Source organism: Tetrao urogallus (assembly GCF_951394365.1).
Source record: "Tetrao urogallus genome assembly, chromosome: Z".
NCBI lineage: Eukaryota > Metazoa > Chordata > Aves > Galliformes > Phasianidae > Tetrao > Tetrao urogallus.
The window spans coordinates 24158461-24177782 of NC_136816.1; the positions used below are offsets into that span (position 1 = coordinate 24158461).

General features: G+C 36.5%; 1 protein-coding gene across 1 annotated transcript in view; it reads right to left on the reverse strand.

Annotated features, from left to right (window-relative positions):
* Window positions 1–19322, reverse strand: part of ADAMTS19 (ADAM metallopeptidase with thrombospondin type 1 motif 19) — a gene marked incomplete at both ends in the record, with an annotated part of 158118 nt that overhangs the window by 54215 nt on the left and 84581 nt on the right. Inside the window, 3 exons of the mRNA XM_079548727.1 lie at window positions 112–262; window positions 1440–1580; window positions 18743–18848. Of these exons, the coding sequence (XP_079404853.1) occupies window positions 112–262; window positions 1440–1580; window positions 18743–18848 (398 nt within the window). The remainder of the gene's footprint in view (window positions 1–111; window positions 263–1439; window positions 1581–18742; window positions 18849–19322) is intronic.

Below are 19322 nucleotides of genomic sequence, written 5' to 3' on the forward strand. Positions count from 1 at the left end.
CTGAGAAAAGCACAATGCAAATGAGCTTCAAAGGTGCTATGTCCTCATAAACAGAAATAACTGAATTATAAGGTGGTAGATATATTCTCTGAAGTATATCCCCATTCTTACCTGCATTTCTTGGCAAAATGAAGCAGTTGGCCCAAAAATAATCTGACATTGCTCATCTGCAGTGTATGTCATCCCTGGAAGCTTGGAGGGAATAATCACAGAATTGAGGCTTTGAGGATTCGTCTGTAGCAGACAGTTACTGGCCTTTGACCTGGCAATGTACGGAGATTCATACGCTGAGCAATCTGAAAGAACTTGATCGTCATGCTGATTTATACATGCATTAGATGTTGTACATTAGAGGAATACGGACTCATGATTTCTTTTTTTTTTTTTTTCCATAAGAATTGAACTGTCATTCAGAGAAATGACTCCACATAAATTAATGCCTGCTTTCTTGAAAGAAGTTAATGGTGTTTTGATTTGTACATTTGCAGAAAAATTATCAGAAGTACTAGGAATTTCAGGAATATTCTGGATAGCATTTTAGTATTAACGTTACTTAACTGATTATGGCTTGGATAGAAATTGAAACAGCTATTAACAAGTGGAATATTGATAATGCACAGACAGTTATGCAGCTTGCTTTTCACGTCCACTAATATTTTAAATGAATAATTTCAGTTTATATACATATATGTATATATATATATTTAAAAATACATACATTTCTGAGCCAGTAGACAGAACTTCAACATTTCTCAACAACTGAAGAAAAAAAGATTTGAAAATGCCTAAACCTATTTAATGCATCAGTTCATGGACATACGAATTCTGCTGAGATTCAGTACAAATTCAAACTTCAAATATAATTTCAATTAACTGTTTCAGAATCATAAAGCAGACTTCAGGACTGCTTAACTTAAGTAAATTCCCAATAGATATATCTGTGAATTTAAGATTCTATTTTGAGAGATAAGAATGAAAATGAGTGTTTTAATTTGGTTTCTAGGCATACTACTCTCTATCAAATATCTCCCAGTAACTTAAAGGAATTAATGTAATTAAATTGCATAGCACTGAATGGCACAACACAAATCATAAAATCTATACAATGCTTAGAAGTTGTTTTCTGTCCAGCCTTAGTCAATGTATACTATATTAAAATACTTTAATGTACTTTAAAATGAAATTTTATGCATATATATATATATATATACAAACACATTCAAAAATTGAGCATATAAGAGTATAAATAATTGCCAAAAATAGATAAATTTTAATCTGCCAAATAATATCTAGTGCATGTTTTAAGTTATTTTGATGGGCTATGCAAGTGGAAGATCCTTTTCAATCTCCCAGAGAAAGGCTGAAATTTTTTTCAGGTTACTCACTGCAACTATTTGTAAAATATACATGGTATGAGTTATGTTTATTGAAAGATACACCTGAGAAATCTTTCCAGATCTTCCCTGCTGCAGCGGGACCATGAAACGTCACCAAGATTCTGTCCTTTAATCCATTCTCCAGACATGATATGGAGACCATCTGCACAGGATGGGTGGTCATTGTCGTGGTTTATTCCCATGCTGAATTTTCAAGTTTTTAAAAGGAAAACAAAACACAACAGAATAACAAGTTGTTTTCAGAAAAGTTTGCTAGCTAAAATCCTTACAAGAGATTAAGAGAAACTCATTTTCTCCATTACATTTTTCACAGAAGTACATAGAATCATATTTGAAGGATTAGACTATTGAAGGATTAGACCATTGAAAAGTCAAAACAAAGCTTCATTATTTGTTTAGAAATACCATGTTCTAATCAGCCTAGATCTAATCACTAAATATATACTTTGGACAGCTTTTTAAAATTCAGAACTGAACTAGTATGTTCCAGTTGTACTTTTCTTGATAATAACCAAAGCACTGGAAACTACTTTTTAAGATCAGTGAATTCTACTTATATTTACACTATAACTTGATCTTAATTCTGTGGTTATTCCAGAGGGAATTGGTTTGTTGAAGTTTTAGAGAACAATAAAATACTTACCAGCTTATTACTATTGTGTCTAAAGAGAAATCATCTAATTGTGTTTACAGTGACTGCTGTTAGAAATAATATTGATGGATTTATTCATTCATTTATAACATTATGAATTTATTTAACACGATTTATGATGTTTTGGTTTTTAATAATATTTTAAAGACTTGGCAGCCATATACCACCTTTGTAAGTTCTCAGATAAAGCGCTGCAAAGCAATGAAAAATTCAACTAAAAAAATCTACTAAAAAAATCTACTAAAAATCTACTTCAAAATGTTCCTGTTGCTAAAGATTCATTATCATTCTTACTGAAAACAGGTAACCACCAAGGAAAAAGACACTTAAAAAAAAAAAAAAAAAAAAGTTTTTTAAAATTTTAAGAAGGAACTAAGAGCAAACATCCTTCTCTAACATTAGGAGAAATAAATGAAGTACTTCTAGTTGGTTTTAAAAATAAGCATGAGACAACTGTGCAGACCACTGAATTCAGATTCAAACTGGTGCTGGAATTTTGCATCCCTGGTCTGCCCTGCAAAAAAACCAAAACTTTCTAGTGCACAAAGCTTTACACCTTGTATTCATTCCCTCAGCTGAAGAGCAGACAGATGGCTTAGAAAACACAAGGCTGAGAGGTTTCTCACTTCAGTACAAAGCTAGAATGCATTGCGCTTAATCATATTTCACCATAAGGCAATGGCAAAAGGGCAAAAAAAAAAATAATCCTGTCACCACTTCACTTTCCATCTTTACTCTGTTCCCAAATTCTCTGTTGACTAGACAAAATTTTACATGAATTCTGGAAGCTGCATTACCACGTTTTCCTTAACAAAATGAATTTAGCATCATAGAATCATAGAATCATGAAAGTTGGACAAGACCTCTAAGATCATCTAGCCCAACCATACACCTAATACCAATACTGCCCACTAACCATGTCCCTGAATCCACATCTCTACATTTCTTGAACACTTCAAGGGATACTGATGCCATCACTTCCCTGGGCAGCCTATTCCACTGTCCAACCACTCTCCCAGAGAAGAAATCCCTTGTAGAGGATATAAAACCCAATTAGGTCTTTTTTATGCTTATTAGAGTCTCTATAATTAGTTATATAAGAGTTGTATATCTATAATTAGTACTTATCAAAGTACACTATAATTTGGAGCACTGGATTAGCTGTTTCTGCATTGATGGAATAATTTTGTGAGTTGTAAACAGTACAACTGAGGTAAACAACACTGTTTTACTATCAAGAGACACTCTAGAGGAAATGCTCTGGTAGTTTCCTTACATTCTTCTTACATATGAGTATTACTTTTTATATATGAGAGCTGCATTTTAAGTACAGTCCCCTATTTTATTATGTAGACCCATGACATCAGAGGCAGATGGTGATGGTATGGCAGTAGAGGGTGAATCTTTCCACCAATATTCTGTTACGTTTTGTTGCTGTTTGACAGATGGCAGCAGAGGGGCAGTCTGACAAAATTGCGTCTGACATGGAAGTGTGGACGAATCACAGGTGAGCCTGAGTTCCTTCATGTGGAAAAATGGCACCCAATGACACTAATCATTTGTTGAACATTTAAGGAGACAAAACAGCAGATGTGAGCACAGTGAGGCTATGGGTAGGGCTCTTCAGCAGTGCTGACAGTGACAATGAGTCACATCTTTTGCTACAGAATTTACAACTGCAGTACGTAGGCTCTTCTTCGTGGTCAGCAAAAATGCATACCAAACAGTGATGATGGTGTTGACAAAACAGTATTTTGTAGCTGAGAATCTGCTCTACCAAATAGTGTTATTGTGTTTGTTGTAGTTTCCATGGAAATAAATAAGTAGCATTATTTTCAGGGCAACACATCTATCATGTCTTATATATGGAGTTTGTGATGCCTGTAAGTGACCTGTTCATCTAATCTCTCTCCTTGGAAAAATTATTGAGAAGATCGCCCTGGTGAATTTTGAAAATCAGATAAAGAACAAAGCTATTACCAGGTGTATCAATACTGGATAATTAAGGGGAAAGTCATGCCTTGGTAATTTGATCTCCACCTAGGATAAGATCACCTACCTGGTGGATGAAAGAAAGGCAAAATATGTTATTTTCCCAGACTTCAGTAATGCCTTTGATACTGACTGTCAAATCATCCTTCTGGACACAATGTCCAACTGTCAGATTAACAGGTTATGGTACACTAGGTAGTGAAATGGTGGAAGGCTGAGCTTAAAGTAATTGGGTGTATATACAGTTGGTCACTGGTCAAAAGCAGTGTTCCTCAAGATGCAGTTCCAGGGCCAGTTCAACATTCTTCTCAAAGAGAAGAGAAGACTGTAATGTACCTGCAGTAGGTATGCAGATCACAAAAAACAGGGAGATGCTGTTGGCTCTCTGGAGAGATAAGAGGCCTTCTAAGAAGTATCAGAAACAGTGACACACTAGGCAATCAGCAATAGGATGAAGTTGAAGAAAAACTCTAGTGCTGCACCTGGATGCAATACTGCTGCACACAAGTACAGATAGAATCCATCACTGGGAGATGGATGACTGTGGAAGAGCTCAGCAGAAAGAGACCTGGGGGTACTGGTGGAAGCAGGCACAGCATGAGCCACAATTGTGCTCAGCAGCCAACAGGGCAAACTGCATGAAGGCATTAATTGAAGGCATTAATCACTGCATAACCAAGCTGACTAAAAGGGGAGGATTCTCCTACTACATTCGGCATTCATGCAGTATCAAAATCTGTATGCAGTTCTGAGCTCCATAATATAAAAAGGACGTTCAGGTGCATGAATGTGTTCTGGAGGGGGGCAGGAAAGCTGGTAACAGGGCTGGAAGCCATGTCCTGTGAGGAGAGGCCGAGGACACTTAGTTTGTCCAGTCTGGAGAAGAGAAGGCCAAGGGGTGACCTCCTTTCTCTCTACAACTTCCTGAAGAGAGGAAGCAGGGAGGGAGGTGCTGGTCTCCTCTCCCTGAGAATCAATGAGTGGATGTGCAGCAAGAGAACCCAGCTGCACAGTTTGAGGTTCAGACTGATTATCGGGAAAAGCATCTTTACTGTTAGGCTGGTTAACAACTGGAACAGGCTTCCTAGCAAGGTGGTTGATACACCATTGTAGTAGGCGACGCCCAACGCTGTAGCGTTGTAGCTAGTCTGTGCTCCCGAGGCATTTGGGCAACCCTCTTAATAGCACGCTTTAACTTTCAGTTCTCTCTGAAATGCTCAAGGAACTGGACTTTAGAATCGTTGAAGATTGCTTCCAGCTCCATTCCCCACCCCAAGCCACAAGGTGCTCAGGCAATTGAATTCAGTGACTTTGTATAGGTTCCTTCCAACAGAATCATCCTACTCTACTTATCCAGCTCTGCCCTCTCCTCTGCCCCACTCTCCTGCCTTACCTTACCCTGTTTTACCTCAAGTATTATATCTGTAGGAACTGTAACAGAACATACAGAAACTGGAAATTTGCTTTGCTGAGAGCACTGGAGACAGATGTTGCTTACATTTCTTAAAGTTACATGTCCTTATTTGTAAAGAAGTCATTCATCATTATATATATACTGTGATCTGGTACAAAGCAGTCACAACACACAAATGCTCAAAATCTTTTTGATGTGATTAATCTTGGAGCTGATGGTTTGTGGGACAAAGAAAGTCGTTATGAACCAAAGACCCTGGCAGATCAAAAAGCTCAACATCTTCTTGCGCCACACATCAACACACACGAGGCGCCTGGCTTCTACATGTGATCAAGCGGGTGTTGCACGGGTACAAAAGACTGTAAGCATGTACAATAAAGATCTTTATTCTGCATCTCCAAGAGATTCCATGCCTCTCTTGCTGCACCAGCAATGGAGCCCGTAGCACTCTTGCTGCGATTGGTGCCTGAACAGGGTCACAAAAGGCAGACCAGTCTGTAGAGTGCTGAAAGAATACCTATCGAGAGAGTGCTGAAAGAAGATCTATCAAGAGAAAGATGAAGGAAGCCTTACCGAGAGAGCATTGAGAGAAGTGCGAGGCTCAACACAGAAGTCTGTACGTGGAAGTGTTGAGAGAAATGTGGCAATGTTTCATCGCACAGCCAGAATCACTTCTTCAGGACCAAGGTGAGCAACAGGGAACAACGGAAACAAGTATAACAAAGGAGGAGGAGATAGTTTGTAAAATAATGAAAACAATTTTGCAGAAGCATCACACTAAAGTGGAAAGCTTCAATTTAAGCTCTCCTAAGGTAGAAGCAGTAGATGGAGCTACAATTTCTGACACAGAAACGTGGGAAAAAGCAGTGAGATGTTCTCTGACCCTGTGGCTAAAGACTTCTTGGGTTCCTGGAGATTGGTTTTTGAATCGCTAAAAGAACATGCAAATTCTATGGTCCCAATAGAGCCCACCGCTCTTCCTGTGGTGGAAGCCGCTGTAAATGACAGCGATGACAATGGCCCTTCATCCCCCAGAATAGTGAGTCTGAGGGAGGAACCAGACTTGCAACCCCCCGATCCACATGAAGTTTGGCAAGCAATTGGCAAAGAAGCGGAGGCAGGAGGGGGACTGACATCGCTCAGAGATTGCATTCAGCTCTCACCTGCCCTGCAATTTCGGTTTTTGGGTAAGGGCTCAGCTCTCCCTGTACCAGTAATCTGTTGAGCTCTGTTATGAAAAGTTACACTCTTCGTCCTTGTGATTGCAAGACCTTGGCACAATTGACAGGTTCTCAATACACGATGTGGGTGGGCTTTTGGAGAGAATCTGCACAACAAAAGGCGCTGGAGCAGAAGATATTGGAGCTCAGCAACTCGCTGCAGAGTGCGCAGCCCCAGAGCCTATGGATAAGCCTATGGCTCATCCACCACCACAGGCACTTGGGGCTCATTGTCAGCATGTGGGGGCAGGAGCTGCAGAAATCTACTGCTGAGACGTATGCTCGTGTTTGGACCCTCACTCGTTCCAGCTGTTGGCATTGATAAAGTGTATTTTTCTGAACTTTTTACCTGTTGTAGCAGTTGCTCAATGCTCCAGAAAATTCTAAGATAAAAGATCATGGTATGCAGATTGAGAAGACATAACAATATTGAAAGTATGTTTGAAAGTTGTGCATGTCTGAATTCGTCTGATATCAGTCAAATGCTTTAGAGCAGGAGACAGCTGAAAGTGGTGAAAATACACTGCTTTGCAGATGTGAAGTAAACTTCAATAAACAGGTTCCTGATTTTAAAGCTGTTATTCTCTATAATAGGTAGTGTAGTTTTTCATACAAGAGAGGGAATCTTTCTCTTATAAACAGATTCCTTTTTTCTTTCTGTTAAAAGAAAACATTATGGGATATTTGTGGGAATCCAAAAATTCTCTTCTTTACAAAAAGGATCAGAGATTGACTAGAAGCAGATATTCAAGGTGAATGCATGTAGCTAAATTAGAAAACAGTATCTGCTCTAAAATTGTTCTAAAATGTTCATGTGCCCTAGACTGGCAATGTAGGAAGCTTTCTCACATTTGGTAGTATAATCCAACTTGACTGGCTGAATATCTTCTGGCATTTGAGAATGTGTATATTAACAGCTGTAAAATATGTATATTAACAGGGTAAAATATCTGAGTTCTAATCAATGGAAGGGCCCTATTTGTTGACTATGTGAGGCTGAGGCTATGTTTGTATTTCAACAGAACAGGTCCAAGATGGGTACCAGCACGATGGGTCCGGCCAGCTGTCTCATCATCTGCTGTAATGTGATCACTACGTTTTCATCAGCGGTTTGGGCTGTCGCCAACAAGACAGGACAAGACACACTGTGCTTGTCAACTGTGTCACCAGGGAACCATGAGAATTGGAATTGTTGGGATCGGTTAGAATGGACTATTGATTTTACTTTAAGTATAGTGGAAAGAACCAATCGTTGGTTCAGTGTTAATTTCAGTTTAACTGCTTATAGGAATGTTTCTAAATTGCACCTTTTTAAAAAAAATTATTATTAATAATAAAGAGGGGGGGAGATGTGGGACAAAGAAAGTCGTTATGAAGAAAAGACCTTGCAGATGAGTAAACAAGCTCAGCAGCTACTCACACCAGACATGAACGCACATGAGGCTCCTAGCTCCTACATGTGACCAAAGGGTTGTTGCACGGGTGTAAGTGGTTGTAAGCACATACAATAAAGGCCTTTGTTCTGCACCAACAAGGGAGTCCGTGCCTCTCTTGCAGCACCAGCAATGGAGCACATAGCTCTCTTGCCACAGTGATTCATTTTTTGGATTGGAAATTAACGTGTTAATACATTATTTAAAAATAATATTTTCTGGCTTTTTGTCCGCTCTGAAGAGCAATTCTTGGATTGAAACTTTAGCAGACTGTAAAACCACTCAGAAAATTAAGGTTTTGAATCAAGATCATTGCTGTTTCAGAAGAACAATTCTAGCAGCTACCATTATCTAAACTTACCAGTACAACTTTCAAATCTATTGTCATAGAAGAATTCGGTGTATTTCATCAATATATGATTTCATTAGACAACACTGTATTTGAAAGTGAGAAATAGCAAAAAAAATGGTATATTTATAACAATTGGGTATATCTGCAACATAAATGTTAAGCATTAAAAAAAAAAAAAGACCAACTCTAATTCTCTTCCAGTACTTTAGCTCTTATACTCTTTTAGAAGTTATATTCAGCTTTGAATTTCAAGTATACCCCACAAATATCCGCATGAACCCATCAGGATTAATTTGTCAATACACTTCCTCTTACAAATGAAATACACTTAAAAGAATTCTCAGTAAGTTCTGCAAAGCCTCAAAATCAATGAAATGAACACCCACTTAAGAAGGCAAGCGCAGGACACAATGTCAATATCAACTAATTAGATCCCTAGAGAGTACATGAAGGGTGTGTTAAAAAAGCAATGGATCCTGCTCTGAAACAATTTCAAAAATCTTTTTCTGCATACATACTGTTGATTTCTTCTGCAGTATGGTAATAACTGCATATCTTTATCTGACCAAGTATCAACACTACTTCATAACAGTAGATACCCATGTCTTGTCTTCCAGTTTCTTTTTCCACAAATTTATGCATGTATTTATGTACAAAATAGGCATAATTAAACATAACATTATGTACAATAATGCCTGAACAGACACTGTCATCCCTTTATCCTTTAGCATTCTTTAGCAAGAAAGTAAAGTTAAGTATGTGTATCTATTTCTTCATTAAAGACATAAAAAAATTCTAATGCATACACTTGTAGTCATGGTGTTTTGCTTTATGTACTATCAATATTAAAGTCCTAACTATATCTTTCCAGTAAAAGACACCACAGAAATTATGTCAGTGTAAGGTGCTGTTCTGTTCATTTCAAGTGGAATTCATTAAGCTAGCTGGGCACATTTATCTTTCTGTCTATGAGCTCCTCTCTCCCACAGCTGTAAACACTCAGCCTTGTGCCTGGGTGAAAGAGAAAGATGTGTATATGGGAGAAAGAGGATTTGGGGGAAGAGGAAACTTTGTAACTTTATAATTGTCTGAAAAACTATGATTTACACATTAGACAGTGCTGTATTTTAACAAGTAGTGCATCACATACACGGCGAACCAAATCAAATTCTATTTTAAGAAGCTGAAACATTATTTTTTAACTGATAAATAAATACACTCTGTCCATTCTGCATAGGGAATATACACAATAAAAGTCAAAAGCAATCTACAGAGGCATTTTCTTACTGAAATATTAGCAATATTTCAATTCACACCGTGCAAAGTAACTACATTAAAAAAAAAAAAAAAAATCAGTTTAGAAGTATTTTGATAAAGAGATTTGGTCAAACAAAATTCAATAACATGATATGAGGTTGTCAAGTGAACTAAAAAGATATCTTTTTCTTATGAAACCTCCCACATTTGTTTTTAAAAGTACTGCCAGGCTTTTAAATTAATTTATTTATAAGAAGAATATATATATTTGTACATATATATATATGTATTTTAATTGTGACATCATGCAGAAAGCTGGAAAAATCTGTGCTAAATTTGGAAAATGATCTCTGTTGATGTTCAATGTACACAATGAACAGTCAAAAAAAAAAACCGCAAAAAAAACAAAAAAAATCACCTTAATTTCTCTGTGTTTATGTTAAAATTAAAATGAAGGCCAAAGTAAAAGACAAATATTGGTTCTATTTCTTTCTGTGAAAAATAAATTATTGTATAATTCGCTACCTGTACAGTTGTACGTGTATGGACAGAAGTAAGATAGACATATCTCTTTTACCATAAGGGAAGTTTATATTCTTGCAGGCACAAAATGCATTACAGTTCACATACTGTAAAAGTACCAACTACTACACTTTGATTTGAATTGATTATATCTGAGAATTAAGAAATAAAAGCTCTGTAATGTCAGAAGAAATAGTCTTCAATCATTATTCTGTATGTAAGTAAGTCAAATGAGGCTACTGCATACATCTTCTGGAAATAATTTTGCCTGCATTATGAAGTGCCATTTTATATTTCTTAATATAACACTCAAAAAATTCTCCTACACATTTTCCAGCATTCAAGGAATCAAATTTGCTCCAACAAACACTTCCATGTGCTTTTCTATTTTTTAATTCATTATTTTTGTTGTGTTTTACAAGTGGCAAAAGATGACCATTATCACAACCAAATTACATTTAAGAGCATCATATTGCACCTGAACAGTAATGCTGATATTGAACTAGAAACACATGATTCAGGCACAAAGACTAAGTGGTATTAAAAAGTAATTCAGGAGCAAATATATAAAAAAACTCAGATAGCTGAGGAAGATTAATTTAGATCTATCAATAAATTTCATTTAAAAGATTATAGAGAACACTAGCTATGGTTCAGTTTTATGGAGTCACTAAGTAGAAAACAGAGCAGGGATGTGATAGAATTACAAAACACAAAAGAACCCAAAGGAAATTTCAACTACCAAAGGAACCAGGAGTAGTCTGCTGAATACTCAGTGTAATAAATAAGGTACTACATCATAAAATACAACAGTTTAGCGCAAGAGATAAGCAGCAGAGACATGCTGAAAATAAAAAAAATCAGTGAAAAAGTAGTTTATAGCAATGTAGTAGTCAAATGACTGCTGAAAATAATAACCCTTTCAGAATGAGATGATAAGTCTCTGAATGCTGATACTGGTCTGTACTTGCAATGTATGGTGGAATCAGGGTTACACTTGATTTCTTTTGAAATTAATGTCTTAATAAATGCTACATGTATTTACAAAGGACAACAGAGAATTTTTCAATTCACTGGAAAAAAAAAAAAATCAACAATATTTAACCTGTAGATTTTTTGCAAATAAAGTCATATTATGGTTACTATTACTTTAAATTAAAAAATGATATTAATTACAAAGTATTATCCTATGTATTATTTCCAGTGTTCCCTTTTTTGTTGTATACCTGATTATACTGGAATCATCTAAGCTTATTTAACTATGGACTTGAAAATTTATATATATATAAACTTACATGACATTGAATATGTTCACAAGAATGGATTTGATAAATGAAGACAACACCACATAAGCTGGACAGAGGGTACATGGAAGCTGCTCGATTTTGTTAGTACTTTTTTTTTTTTTTTTTTTTACCTTTACAATGAAAATTTAATATGTTATGACATTATTAAGTTCATAGTGAAAATGATATAAACAGACCAGTAGCAGATTACTAAATGCTGTTTTCTATATAGCTATATTATGTACAGTTGATTTCTACAGTTAATGTAAAAAGACCAATATATATTTTTTTGTTTGCTTTGCTTTTAAATTCGAGTCAATCATTAAAATATTTTTGTAAGTGTATTTTAAAATATGTGGGCTTCACAAATGGTTGCATAAATAACGTAAGGTATATTATTGACAATGAAGTGAACTGAATGGCAAGCAAGCCAGTCACAGAGAATGGGAAAAGATAGAAAACAGTTTTGAAAAAACCTCTGTCTTTAATGAAAAAGTTCTGGACAAAGAAATCATAGTTAACAAGCTGATATTTAAAAAAAAAAAAAAAAAAAAAAAAAAAAAAAGAAAGGGAAAAAAAAGAAATACGCTTACCAAATGATTATTTCTCTTCTGCAAAACATTGCTGTGAAAATGTCTGTAATGCATTTTTGGTCTTAAAAGCACGGGGCAAAAAATACACCTTGTATATCAATGTACAAATGTTAACATACACTACTTGCTCAAGTCCACCTAAAATTGTAAGTTTTGCTAAAGAGCTGCCTTCCTCACCATCACTCCAATGCTTCTGTCTTCAAAAAACTGGACCTAAACATGACGTGGTGTCCTGCTGCTTTGATTCAACAATAAAAATAATTTAAAGCTTTTATATGACAGTTGTATTTTCCATAATATGAATACACATAGAGTTCCTCAATGTTGTTTTTTGTTTTTTTAAAAAAAGTTTTTTTTACCAAAAGTAAATAATACAAAAGAATCATTCACCTCTGGAAGAAAGACTCATGCCAAACCAAGAAGACAGGAGGGGAAGGAAAGGGAAGGAGGGGAAACCAAATGGAGGGAGGGAGGGAAGGAGAGTGGAATGGAGCTGGAAGCAATCTTCAACGATTCTAAAGTCCAGTTCCTTGAGCATTTCAGAGAGAACTGAAAGTTAAAGCGTGCTATTAAGAGGGTTGCCCAAATGCCTCGGGAGCACAGACTAGCTACAACGCTACAGCGTTGGGCGTCGCCTACTACAATGGTGTATCAACCACCTTGCTAGGAAGCCTGTTCCAGTTGTTAACCAGCCTAACAGTAAAGATGCTTTTCCCGATAATCAGTCTGAACCTCAAACTGTGCAGCTGGGTTCTCTTGCTGCACATCCACTCATTGATTCTCAGGGAGAGGAGACCAGCACCTCCCTCCCTGCTTCCTCTCTTCAGGAAGTTGTAGAGAGAAAGGAGGTCACCCCTTGGCCTTCTCTTCTCCAGACTGGACAAACTAAGTGTCCTCGGCCTCTCCTCACAGGACATGGCTTCCAGCCCTGTTACCAGCTTTCCTGCCCCCCTCCAGAACACATTCATGCACCTGAACGTCCTTTTTATATTATGGAGCTCAGAACTGCATACAGATTTTGATACTGCATGAATGCCGAATGTAGTAGGAGAATCCTCCCCTTTTAGTCAGCTTGGTTATGCAGTGATTAATGCCTTCAATTAATGCCTTCATGCAGTTTGCCCTGTTGGCTGCTGAGCACAATTGTGGCTCATGCTGTGCCTGCTTCCACCAGTACCCCCAGGTCTCTTTCTGCTGAGCTCTTCCACAGTCATCCATCTCCCAGTCTGTACCTGTGTCAGGCATTTTTCTGTCCTTCTAGGGAGTCAGCAGCACTTTCCAGTTCAATATCAGCCCTAGAATATAGGGCTGATATATAGAATAATACAATACAATATATATCCAGTATCCACCAGAAAAATCTTCTCCGTTATTTTTCCATGGACATAAGACAAACAGGTCTGCAGTTTCCTAGACAATTTCTGTACATTTTGTAGCTGGCTATAATGTCGGCTATCTTCCAGTTTCCAGGGACCTCCCTCGACTCCCACAGGCTGTACTAAATTGTCGAGAGGAGTACAGCTAAAATGCCTGCTAATTCCTTCAGCATCCTGGGGTATATCTCATTAAGCCCAATGCATATACAAATGTTGAGCTGTTGCAGCTGTTCCTTTACAGTTTTGGTGACCACAAACTGAAATTCATTGCTCCCCAAGTCATGCTCCTGCACTTCAGAGGACCGGACACCTAAAGATCTATCATTAATATTAAAAACTGAGGTTAAAAAAACATTAAATACCTCAATATTTTTCTCTCCCTTACTGTTAGGTGAGTATCTGCATCAAGTATCAGTGCAATGTTTTTCTTTGACCTTCTCTTTCTGTTGACATACATGAAAAAGCCTTTTTTATTGTCTGACACAACAGTGGCCATTGTCGCCTCAAGCTAGGGTTTGGCTTTCTTGTTTCCTCCCTTCAGATGGGAATGGTAGCTCTGTACTCTCCCTTTGAATCCTGACCTTGCCTCCAGATGTCATAAATTTTCTTTCTCTGCTTTAGTTCCAAGAAGAGCTTCCTGTTCATCCACTCTGATCTTCTGTCCTGCTTGCCTGACTTGCAACACAACGGGATTGTCTGCTTCTGGCTGTAAAAAGGTAGTTTCGAAGAAGTGAGCAGCTCTCATGGACCCCTAAACCTTCCAGAGCAGATTCCAAAGGGATGTTGCAAACTGACTCCCTTAGAAACTCCCATTACCCTTGCTACCCTCAGATGGTGTTATACAATCCTTTGGCGTAACCCTTGTTCATAAGAGATTTCCCCTTTCCCATAGATCGTACCCTCTCAAACAGTCTTACTAGGTTACAGGCCCAGAAATATTTCCCCCATCAAGATAGATAAGTCCCATCAGGCCACCCTTCATTTTAAAGGCTCTACCATGGCTGTAAAACCCAAAATTCTGGTGAAGTCACCAGTCACCAGAGCTAGACATAGCGTAGGACAACTGAGGAAAATACTACCTGTGCTACTGAGTCCTTCAGCTGTCTCCACAGAACTGCTAAATCTCTGTTAAGTGACCTCAGGCTTCCTGTTGCTACATTATTGGAAACACTTGAAAGAGGAGTAGGCTGTTCTCCACAGACTGCATTACATGCAAAAGTTTATTAGAAACATATCTGATTTGAGCCACATGGAGGAAGCAACCTTCTCTGTGAAGAGGGTGTGGTCTACAGATAGGAACCTCCATTCCCTTCAAGAGGGGCAAGAGTCAATTTTCTTCAGGGTAGCTGATATGGTGATGTGTTTTGTACTTAGGATGGAAATGAGGTTGATTACACACCAGTGTTTTAGTTGATGCTGACCGCTTACACTGATTCTTTTATGCTTGTCATGTTGTTCTGCCAGTGTGAAGGCTGAGGAGGCTCAGGAAGTTTAGAAGGGACACAGGCAGAACAACTGACCAAACCTGCCCAAATAAATATTGCATACCATATGATGTTACGCTCAGCAATAGGAATGGGGCAATTAGCTGCAGATGTTGCTCAGGTTGAGCATTGGTGACCTAGGGGTGAGCAACTCTGTTGTGCTTCACTTGTATGTTGATTTTTTTTTTTTCTTTCTTTTTTTTTTTTTTGCTTGTTTAATTTCTTTAATTATTATTAATTATTATTATTAATCTGTCCTTTAGTCAGCTGTCAAGTTCTTGCACTTTTTTTTAAATCCTCCCCCCATCACACTTGAGTGAGTGAAGGGCTGTGTGTTGCTTAGCTGCCTGCCAAGTTCGACCACAACATCCATGCTAATCATGAATTATCAGGACCTACAAATTCTGCCTGTCTGTCTTGTTAGCAAAAGTGGAAATGCACAGAGGACAGTCAGGACATAAAAGTTACTGTGTCTAACCAAATACACCTAGATTTTTACACTTCTGTGTTTTTGCAGAAGAATCTGCCAAATCCTTCTGTAGTAAAGCTATACTTTGAGAGTTACTATACAAACAAGTAGGAGACTAAAAAATTGTAAGCAAACACCAAATATTTCAAAGAATTAAAAAAAAAAAAAAAAAAACTACCCTAACAAATTATTCTATACTTATTTCTCAAGATAAAAGAAGTACTTAAAATGAAAGCATGGCATGGGCTACATGCATTATTGACCTAGTCACCAAGTTGGGCTTCATCCTTTCTGTGTAGGTGTGAAAGATTCCCTACTCCACATTAGTATGTCTCTCGCTAAGATCAGTGGACAACTTGAACTGTAAAATTAGTGTTTATTATTCTACTGTATTTTAATGAGTTTTATTATCATGTTTGGGATTGTGTTGACAAACGCAGGATAACTCCATCAGCCTCATATAACTTCATGTTTAAAACACATTTTGTTTTCATTGGATTTCATATGATTATTTAAGATTATCACACAAGAATGTATGTATTTGAATGATGAAATATTAAGTAGATGACTGAAAAATTACTCAACTTTTTTGTTTGTTTGTTTGTTTGGATCTACACAATTCTCAGTGTCATTAGAAGAAAATCTGCTTTCAGATATACATGGCCAGAACAAAAACATTTTAATAAGGTATAATTTTCCAGTGGATTTCATTGAGAATATTTATTTTCTAATTTTTTGTCAAAGTCAACTTTAGCTGCAGCTCAACAATTAATCTATGTATTCAATTTCTAAGTATTCTTACCATTCGTTTTGACTTGTTGCTGATCACTTACATATGTCAATTGTTCTTTTTATAAAAACCAAACATCTGCTTTCAATTTTATTTTTGTATCTAAAGTTTTATGTAAGCATTAACCAATTCATTGGAAATTGAGTTCACATATAAATGTGGACTAACAAAGCTGCTACAGAGTTACATTTTCATTAATCTTTCTGTTATGGGCTTACTGGGAAAGCTCAGAAAACCACGACACAACTAGTAAAAAAATATTTTTTCATCAGAAGTATTCAATGTAATTAATTGTAAATCCACACCTCTGTTCCTGTGCAAGCAATCTAGATTTTGGCATTCGGACATATACCACATACACCCCATACACCTCACAATCCCCAAACCCATAACTCTGCAAATTATGTCAGTGACAGTGTAGCTCTGAAAATTGTTCTGTCTGCAAATGATCGTGAGATTTTACCAGAGACAAGCGAATATGAAACATGTAGATATCAGAATGGAGACAGGCGCACTAAAATAAGCAACTTTGAATGCAAATTGCCAGCTTCTTTAAAGGTACTTTGTTGCTCATCAGTGGTAAACATTTGTGAATATATTTGTTTTCCTATGTTCTAAGATCAGTAAAAATCTACAGCAGTTATGTTAAATATACTTCATATCTACTGAAATGATAATCTATGGGCAAGTATATTTAATTGCTGTTTAGAGAATAAAACAGGTAGGACTTGCTTTGTACCTTGAGAAATAGTTTTTGTTTCTGCACTATTGCTGTTTTTTTTTTTTCACAAGAGCAAGTAGAACAGCGATACTAGATAAAAAAAAGAAGGAAATGATTAAGTGGTTTCAGAAGAGTTCATAAAATTTTTTTTAAAGACTTAACATGTGGAAAGAATGGAAGATTTATGACTGGTCTAGACGCTGACTATTTAATTCCCACTTCTGAGAAAGTTAAGAATGAGTAAGGCATATGCCTCTGAGAACCCACTAGCTACTTTCAAATCTTTTGAGGATCTTTTAAGTGAGACATTTATTTAAATGTTTGTCTTCAAATATTTGTACAGTTCTGCTCTCCCTATCCAAGAAGTCAACTATCTTTAGTGTGCTTGGTTGCAATCAGCAGGGCTAGGCTCTCAAAGAAAGTCAAGAAGAGAAAATGAATCTTTATTAAATATTATTTAATTTCCTTGGTAAATGACCATTTTACTCTAGATTAGACATATTAAGGAATCTGGCTTCATGATGAAACAGGAATCAACCCATATGCCCCTGCACGTTTTGTAATTGAGGCAGCTCAGTGGATCCCAAGAACAGCTGGCTATCTTTTCTTGAAGTTGTGTGGTAAGGTTCCTAATTTCAATGTAGATTGTTTGTATCCTATGTAACGTTGAATTTCTTGAATAAATGGTGTGGTTCAAATAACAGTCTGCCCTTTGCTATTGAATCTGATTTGGTTTAGTCTTCATTTCTATTGCTTTTAAATATTTACTACAGTACATACAGAGAAATGTGATGTTTTCTCTATGGACATCCAAATGCCATTATTACTCTGAGTACAAGATGATTGAAATCTCATCGTGATTTGTTTTTCCAAATTTATTTGAATGAATGAGTGTCTTTAATCTTCTGAAATTTCAAAATGTAGCCTTTAGCATTTTTCACCAGATTCACATACCAGCAATTTACTTTTTATGTCCCTGTAGAATGATCATTCTACATCCTTTCTCTTCTTCAGCTCCACAGAAATTCAAAGCCAGAAATATATTTTTCACAAGGAGAACCAAATGCCGCAAGAGTCAAAATCTGGCTTATACAGCTAATTTTGGAAAAAAAATTCTAGCCCTACTCGTAAGAGCAAGAGTAAGCCTCCATCTCTTCTGTTTGAGAAGTCTGAGTTGTCTGCTGCAAGGCAACCCTGGTTTGTAAGATCAATAACAAACATTCTCAAATTTGATAGTGCAGAAAAAACATTTCTCCTGAATCTTCACAGAAGTGTTACACATTCTTCCTGTTTGTCATATCTAGGAGCTGTGTTCCTGTGTGTGGTTAGAAGGTGTTATGTTTTTTTGTTGATGATATATCTTTTCCCTAGTCTGGGTCCTATCTGGACAGTGCTAAATTCAGTAAGGGATCTTATTATCTCATTGAAATTCATTGACGGAATATGTAGAGCTAGATCTGATATATTAAAGATAAGAACATCTTGGGGCATCTGCTTTCCTCTTTCCTTCCAATTAGCCTAATTATTGTGACACTATAAAGACTCCTGCATAACAGAAAATTGTAAACATTTTCTTAATTTATGAACAGTTCTTATTTAATTCTAAGTTATGCATATCAATACACGTCACTATTACTATAACTATTCTTTTCCAAAGTTTTTGTCAAAATTAAAAGCTTTCCTAATAGGAAAAAAAGAAGGAAAAACTTAAGCACACCATCAGTTTAAAAGTAAATTACAGTGACACCGTAAACAAATATTAGGTTTGCTGTCCACATACTTACTTGTGACCCATCTCATGGGCAATGGTAAAAGCAAGATTCAGACCATTGTCCTCTGCAATAATACATTTTCGTTTTTCACTGCACATTCCACTCAGATATGCTATACCTAGGAAACATAATCACCATATTCAATTATTTTAATTATTAATAAACATCTATATTAAGGCATTACAACCTGAAGCAGGTCTGAAATCTCACTGTGGTCAGAACAATCAAATTATATATACAGGTAATTGAAAAACAAACAGATAGCTTTTTTTTGAGTTACAACAGCTGATGATAGCACAAAAATAAATAAAATGTATAAAAAAAATCACAAACAACAGCAGGATTAGCTGACAGTAATACAATCTGATTGTATAGACTGCAGTGTGCAGAAAATGTTTTGTTTACAAGCATTACTTTAATAAAACATGATAGAAAACAAGTATGGATATTGATGTGTAAAATAGTTAGAGAAAAACAGGAACTGGTATTTTCTCTAGCAGATTATGAAGTAAGGATGCAAAACACAGAACACCGCACCTAAATTATCACTGTTAAGTATCAACATAATGTAGAATGTTCACTTAGAACTGCA